The sequence below is a fragment of the Sprattus sprattus genome (assembly GCF_963457725.1).
Source record: "Sprattus sprattus genome assembly, chromosome: 3".
NCBI classification, from domain to species: Eukaryota; Metazoa; Chordata; class Actinopteri; order Clupeiformes; family Clupeidae; genus Sprattus; species Sprattus sprattus.
Genome location: NC_137922.1, coordinates 50,687,000 through 50,694,911, shown reverse-complemented (window position 1 = coordinate 50,694,911; position 7,912 = coordinate 50,687,000). Strand labels below are relative to the sequence as shown.

The 7,912-nt window shown below is 42.9% G+C and overlaps 1 protein-coding gene across 9 annotated transcripts in view; it reads left to right on the top strand.

Moving 5' to 3' along the window:
• Nucleotides 1–5,044: 5,044 nt before the first annotated feature.
• The window catches only part of LOC308361605 (poly(rC)-binding protein 3), a gene marked incomplete at both ends in the record, with an annotated part of 6,531 nt that continues 3,663 nt past the window's right edge, over nucleotides 5,045–7,912 (top strand). For 8 of the 9 annotated variants that reach the window (XM_080834011.1, XM_080834010.1, XM_080834008.1 and 5 more), the window contains 6 exons: nucleotides 5,045–5,119; nucleotides 5,250–5,273; nucleotides 5,378–5,410; nucleotides 5,631–5,747; nucleotides 6,304–6,435; nucleotides 6,933–7,061. In XM_080834011.1, the coding sequence (XP_080690137.1) occupies nucleotides 5,045–5,119; nucleotides 5,250–5,273; nucleotides 5,378–5,410; nucleotides 5,631–5,747; nucleotides 6,304–6,435; nucleotides 6,933–7,061 (510 nt within the window). Of the gene's footprint in view, nucleotides 5,120–5,249; nucleotides 5,274–5,377; nucleotides 5,411–5,630; nucleotides 5,748–6,303; nucleotides 6,436–6,932; nucleotides 7,155–7,912 lie in introns of all 9 variants that reach the window. The other variant, XM_080834005.1, reaches the window with a different exon arrangement.

Below are 7,912 nucleotides of genomic sequence, written 5' to 3'. Positions count from 1 at the left end.
CTCGCTGTCAGTGGACCAATCAGATGTCAACGTTCGATCTAAGCTGGGCGAAACGCGAGGGGAAAAAAATAATTTTCCCTGTGTGTGTTGTGCACGTTTTTTTCTATCTTTAATCTTTTCGCAAACGTCGAAAGTGGAGGCCATCTGTGTGGCGCAGCACAAAGGTAAAGCTTCTTTCAAAAATAATGCTTTTGCCTTCTGCTTCTTCCTCTTGTGGTCAATTTAGCAAATATATATATAAATAATCAGCTAAATCACAATGCGTAGATAGCCTTAAATGGAGAGTTTAGTTCATTTGTGTTTTATCGTTGTCTTCTGATGGGTCGTTTTACTAGACACTGACAGGTTAAGGGCCGATGAGGTTTTGATTTTCATTTTGAAATGCGTGGTGTTGGACAAAGTCAAGTGGACAGACGAGGTTGACATTGCTCATAATTTTTATTCGTCTTTTGCGTCAGTGATGTAATGCTGTATTTATGACGTAAACAGGATCATGGTGGGTCCATTATTAATTCATGGCGCACGTTCTAATGATTCGATGCGGATGGAATGTTTCTTCGTAGTGGTTTTGACTGTAATTGTGTGTGAGGCGAGACCCTAAGTCGTGGTCTCTCAGTGAGCAAACACAAAAGGCAGAAGCATGCCTCCATTCTCATGAGAAACCCACATAAGGCTTGCAGCAGGGGCCCGAGTCATTGTTGCCTTAATTACGACTCTGCCATATGCCATTGTCCTGGAGAAATAACGACGCAGTTTGAAAACGAACTGGGTAATTATTCTCGACGCAAAGTTTCTGTTTAGGTTTCGCTGACATTTTTGGGTGATTGAGTGAGTGGATCGCATCAGTACTTAATTTTTGATATTAAACCTTGGAGCCAACGGACTCTTTGTAGGGATATAATGACCACACAGAATGCAATGTGTTCAGTATGTATTGCCAACTTGAAACTGGACAACCTCCACAATCATTACCGCAATTATCATCACTGTGACACAATTCGCCCCGAACATCGGTCATAAACTGGTTCAGGGTTGAAAAGAATGAAAAGTCTGTGTGCTGTGGTCTCCAAAGAGTACCTACTGTGTACTGCTGGATCCCCACACATCCATAACCTTCAGCCTAAACCGGTGACAGCCTAATACTTCCCTTCCACCTTGCCGCACCAAATCTCATCCTAGTCTGTCTTTTTGGTGCTGAGTCTGTGGGGACCATCAAATGAAGATCAAACGTACCGTTGGGAGCAGACTTAGTCTCTGTCCCCATCTATCTTCCTGATACGGCCCCTGTGATGTCTTTTCCATGACGTCCTGTGGTGAGAGATATTGATTAAGCACTGGAAAAAATTCTGCAACTTACTTTGCTGACGGGATATAGTCATTATTTATTAATCCGTAACAGAGAGAAAAGTTGTCAAAGTGGACTTGGTGGTCAACGTGTGGCGGGTTTGTACAGAGGTTTGAGAAGTAATTTGATGATCCCCGTGTTCCCAAACTGTGCATGAGTGAGAGGAGACGTTATCATCAGTTGATCGCAGTGGTTGTATAATCCTATTAGTCATGATGTTATTGAGCGGCCTTTTGGAAGTTTCTATTTTCTAAGTGTGCTGTGGGAAATATACATGTCATCACATTAACATACACCACTTCATTTGACTCTTTTTATAGAAAAAAATGGATTACACAGCTGCATAAAACAGAATACTAGATTAGTGTTTCCCTGAAGTGGATATGTGGCAACATTTAATCATTTGTTTTGCCACTGTCCAAGTGACCTGATTTGAATATGATTCGGTGTAACATGCATGTGGGTGGTGTGGATGAAGCCTCTTGCCTTCGATGTGGGTATTTTCTCTCATTTTATTTAATCTTAGGGTCAGAACGAGGGACGCAGTGGATACAAATCCTCTCCAGACTGGGGTGTTGTAAGAGGCTTTGCTTGAGCTGAGTGTTCTCACATCAAGCCGCCAGATCCGGCCCTGATCCGGCCCAGACGTGCTCTGGAGTCGGTCACTCTCTGTTCACCTGTCACTGACCTGCTACAGTCTAGCACAGCAGGGTTAAACAGAGTGCTAGAAAAGGACACCTCCAGTGCACTACACCTGGAAGGCCTCATAGTCATGGTACTGCAAAACCATCACTTTTTATCCATGTAGAACCCTTTAGCATTTCCTGGAACCAAGAGGTTACTGCAATCGGCTGTTAGAATCAATCTCTTGCTCCAGTTAGCATTCAACTATGGACACAAAGTCAAGAGTAATGTGTCCCAGAAATCGGGTTGGTTTAAATCTATGGCTTCTGATATTTTGATTTTGCTGATATTATAGGATAACTGAAATCTGTTTTTCTCCATAAACACAGTGCTAAAGTTTTCCTCCATAATCACAGTGGCCCACATTGACCCTTTGGGTCACAAACAAAACACATTTTTGAAGATTTTCTTAGAGGATTCACTACATATTTACCACATTTAATTGGTTCATCTTGTCATTGCATTGCTATTATGTGTCCATTTTTTACAAATAGGTCCAAGTCCAAGTCTGAAATGTTTGGACACTTTCACTGCACCAAGGTTCTTTAGTTAATCAATGGGCCCATGTCTGATACAGCCAAACCCTTGTTCCCCATGACTCATTCAGGGGTATTTTAATTAGTCATAACCCAGTGTGTCAGGTTTATGTAACAGGCTTGTTTTTTTTGACACGTCAGTTGTCGGACAGTCACCTGTCCCTTGTCCTGCCTGTGAGGGTCACGACCTGCAGTGAAGCTGGGGAAGCCGTTAGTGAAGTCTCCTGGCTCTCTCTCTCTCATCCTGGTTCTTTTGTTCTGGGGGTTGTCTGTATTGGCTTTTTGCTCCGTGGATCTGCTTTCACTTGGCTGGCTCTGAAAGGGCCGCCGCATCGTTCATTGTGAGCTGCTCTGCACACCGCAGGCTGCCCTTAAGTATTAAAAGTAAATCACAACGAGAAAAGAAAAGAGCTCCCCGTCTCTCTCTCTCTCTCTCTCTATCTCTCTCTATATATATATATATATCCCTCCCCTTAACATTGCTGTGCAGTCTGCAGTGCAGAGCAGCAGAGTTGAGGGGGGGTTAGGCTGTAGAAAGAGAAAAAAAAGGGAACGTTTTTTCGGAGCGGTGCTCAGTCGAGCGCGAAGCGTGCTTAATTCGATAGCCGCCACAGAGGAAGGGGGCAGAAGCTCTTTAGCAGAAGGCTTGACCCACTTTCCCCATCAGATGTCACCTCCGTGCGAAGCGCGGCTCGTCCTCTCTAAGCAATGGTGCACACTACAGAGAGAAAGAGAGAGAGAGAGAGAGAGAGAGAGAGGGAGAGAGATAGAGATAGAGAAAACAAGGCTGCGCTCTTGCAGCTCAATTAGCACAACTGTTAATATGTATGTGTCAATGCTCGACAAGGAGAAAGATAGCATCACCTCTGTCCTGTCAAGGCAGAGGAATAAAGGAAGGTAGATAATGAGGGAGGGAGAGAGAGAGAGAGAGAGAGAGAGAGAGAGAGAGAGAGAGAGAAGGGGGAGAACAGGAAAAGGAAGCAGCCTTTGAGTAGGCCATGCCTTGGAGCTGGCATTTGTTCAAACATGAGGCCATTTTGTTTGTGCAAAGACCTTGGAAAATGCACCCTCCTCCCCACGCGCCGCTCTCTCTTTCTCTTTCTATCGCTTTCTCTCTCTCTCTACCCCTCTTTCTGTTATTCACTCACACAGCGCACACACATACACAGAAGGAAACAGAACTATTTTATTTTTCATTTGACAGGAGTTTTATTCTCTCCTGTGGCAGCCATTTTCACCTAAACGAATAGTAGGGCCGCTAGGCTACTGTACAAGAAAGCAGTCCTGGCGATGGATGGCATCCCATAATACCGCCCTCAGTCTCCGGCAACAGTGCTGTAATGCTGTGGCCTTGATTTCTTCATCGTGCTATCTCTCTCTGGCTGGACCCTGAGCCGTCATCTGGGTCGGTTGTTTGTGGATTATTTCTGTGCGCTGGCTACGCTGCCCTCCAACCTCTGGATGGTCTTAACCCTGGATTAGGGCTTTATGTAATCCCAGCATCCTCTGAGAGATTGGAGGAGGACAGCTGGCAACAACAGCGCCGATCCCATCTCTATCCACTTTCCCCCGTCCACTCTGAGGCTTCTTAGCAGACACGGCTGAAGTCCGGAGCGCTTTCAGAGCTGCAGTATAGTGACTGATGCTCATGACGGATGGGTGTTTATGATTGTTTGTGAAGGGACATTGTCTTGAGGAACACCAGTGGCAAAGATGAGTTTTAGATGTGGTTTCTGGCAGACTTGTGTTAGCTAACCAAGATGGGTGGCCACTAAGAACAACAGAGACAGCCACAGCCACTAAAGTCTGAGGTTGTTAAGTTGGGTCTTCATCAGTTACAGCTCTGTGCTTGCCTTGTGTGGTTATGACACTGCGCAGTGAGGATGCATAGTTGCTGTGTGTTATAGGAATTATTCCCCTGGTTCAGTCATATACTGTAGGTTTCCCAGATTTGACTAAAATGGTATTATCACAGGCTTAATACTCTCCCATGAAAAAAAAAAATCTATATCGCCTCTCAAAGCAATCATACATACATCCATGTCATGATCCCATTGAGGATCGTGAAAAGACTACTCCCCCTTGTGGCTTCATGTGGTATAAAATGACGATGCTTTGAGATGTCATTATTCCCGTGGTAGTTCCTAAGATGATTTGTGCTACTCTTCTCAATGATGCATGATAGTGTTGGTTTATATTGTGTGTTTGTGTGTGTGTGTGTGTGTGTGTGTGTGTGTGTGTGTGTGTGTCTGCACACATGTGTGTGTATGTGTGTGTGTATGTGTGTTTCAACAAGTGTGTGTTTGCAAACATGTTTATGATGTTTATATTAGTGTTTATCACCTGAAACCTTACTGTACACCTGCCAATCTTGTCCACTGCAGCTGACTGGTTGTCTGTCCCTCCCATCACCGACACACTGGCCCTCTCGGATCCCTCTGCACTTGATCACACCCAGCCCTTCTCAACTGACCCCATGATGGAACCTGCCAAAGTCCAGTCCGAAGGCGGGCTGAATGTCACTCTCACTATCCGGCTCCTGATGCACGGCAAGGTGAGGATGCAAAAAAGGCATAATAATAATAAAAGACATACGTAAATAAAGTTATGCCCATTATGCCCATCTGACCCATATAGTTAGAGTATTATGGAATTTATTTGTTTATTTGCTCGTCATTTTGCAGGAGGTTGGTAGCATCATCGGAAAGGTAAATGGAAACTTTTATTGTGTGTAATTATAACATATAATTTACAATAACCTAAGATTTTGGAAATGAAACAGTCTAATGACTCTACTGATCTTCACTTTCAGAAAGGAGAAACTGTCAAAAAAATGCGTGAAGAGGTAAGCTTTACACGGTCTAAACGTGACTATCACTGTTACAATATGGTCAGCAGGCATTTCTATTATGTGTTTAAAATCTATGTCAGAATTGTGTTGTTTTTTTGATTAGCAAAAGTGTATTCATTTAAGTAGAATAATTATTAGTCAAATTTTATATCATTTTTAATTGAATTGAACTGAGGTATAGTGAAAATGGTTCCTGTTCCTGTGGTTCTCATAGAGTGGTGCACGCATCAACATTTCGGAGGGGAACTGCCCTGAGAGGATAGTCACCATCACCGGCCCCACAGATGCCATTTTTAAGGCCTTTGCCATGATCGCCTACAAATTTGAAGAGGTACTTACATAAATATGAATGCTCTACTTTACATATATTTAAAACAGATTTGCATTGGTAATGTCTAATTGTTGGACACATAATAGAAACATCTTAAGCCACAATGGGCTCTAATTTGACGATTATTATTCATCAAGCCAAACTGTCTCTCCACAAAAAAATGATTTCAAAAGCATTCAACGACCGCAAACAGTGTGTGCTTCATAAATGTTTGACTTCACAGTATTGTTTCACTCTTTGTGAAGTAACTTTGTTTTAATAAAGTTGGTTTCACTATAGCTGATACATTTGTGAGAGATGCTTCATTTTAGTCTTTATTTCTTGCGGCAGGAACAGCTAAGATAAAGTTTATGACAAAGCATCTGTCATCCGACTGTGCCTAGTAGAACGTTTATTATTTTTGTTGTGGAGGCATACCAAGGAATACTTCATGGAGTTCTTAATTGCCCCATTTTAAGAGTAAGAGTTCTGCAAAAAAAAAATGTAATGCTCCTTGGAGTTCTTTGAGCGTTAAGTAATTGTAATCTGGAATGTTCCGTGTCATGTACCCCTTCAGGACATCATCAACTCCATGAGCAACAGCCCAGCCACCAGCAAACCACCAGTTACCCTTCGCCTGGTGGTCCCGGCCAGTCAGTGCGGCTCCCTCATCGGGAAAGGAGGCTCCAAGATTAAGGAGATGAGAGAGGTAAGGGGTTCCTTAGTAGTGCGTGTGCGTGTGCGTGTGCGTGTGCGTGTGCGTGTGCGTGTGTGTGTGCGTATCAAACAGGAGAGTACAAGGCTTAAGTCTTCTCAGACAGACAGGCTCAGTATGGTATGCCTTGGCCTGCTGGTTCCTGAAAAGTATGGATGTTCTGTGTGAACTGAAATCAGCACTCAGTAGACTTTAAGGTAGAGCATGTGGTTTTTGTTGTTAATAAGAAGAATGATTTAGAAATGTTGTGTTTACTGTTTACTTAAATTCAAGAACAAGAAAGGGCCTTTTTATGTGTAGTTTATCTTGAAAATCCACTCGTACTGTCCTCCATAGCACTACACCTGTAAGTATTCATCACGAGAGGGAGGCTAGATCCATTTTCGTCGTTGTCATCGTGGTCCTTGACAGAAGTCATTTTAAAACCAAGTGGAAGTGTTTGGCTGGAGGATATTGACCTGTGGTATATTGCTCTCTCTCTCTCTCTGCAGTCAACAGGTGCCCAGGTGCAGGTGGCAGGGGACATGCTGCCCAACTCCACAGAGAGAGCAGTCACCATCTCCGGCACGCCAGAAGCCATCATCCAGTGTGTGAAGCAGATCTGTGTGGTGATGCTGGAGGTACTTGGAACTGCGTGTCTGTGTATGTGTGTGTGTGTGTGTGTGTGTGTTTGTTTGTGGTGTGTCTGTAAATGTCTGTCTGTCGTTCTAATGGTAGGAATCTACTTCTAGTGGTTACTGCCAATGACCACTTAAGAGGAGCAGGGGGTGGTCTGCTCCAAATGACAGTCAAAGACCACTTAAAGGAGCAAAGAGTTGATCTGCTCCAAATGACAGTCAAGGACTGCTTTCAAGCATGTACTTTGAGTCAATTAGGAAAATCTGACCTTTACGTGTCTTTACAGGATCCCTCAAATATTGCTTTAAAAAAAATAAGTGGCTGCACTTTAAAAAGCAAAAAAAAAGCAAAGCACTTATTTTTTTTAAAGCAATATTTTAATAGTTCTCAAATATTAAATGCACACCAAACACAACCCTCTACACAATACATGATATGTGATTTAGATTTCAAATATATGTTTCACGACAAACTTATGAATATTGTTGCATCAGTGAATAGTGCATAGTGTTTGCATCAGTGCAACCCAGAGAAAACACCCTGGGTAACCTTATATATCACATAGCCCTTGGTACATTGGACCTATACTGTTAAATGCAGTTCCACTCACTATCTCTCAATGTGTGACAGCACTTTGATACTTTGCAGTTACATGAACCCAAACCTAGCCCTTGTCCTAACTCTAACCCCACCCTGGTTTGATGTAATTACAATGTATCACTGTGCAAATACTAATTAGGACTTAATACATTACGTAATTTAATAGTACAGGGATTATGGATTACAATGCATTGCTTAAATTATTTAAATTTAGAAAGACTTCTATCTTAGATGCCCATCTGCCCATTAGAAC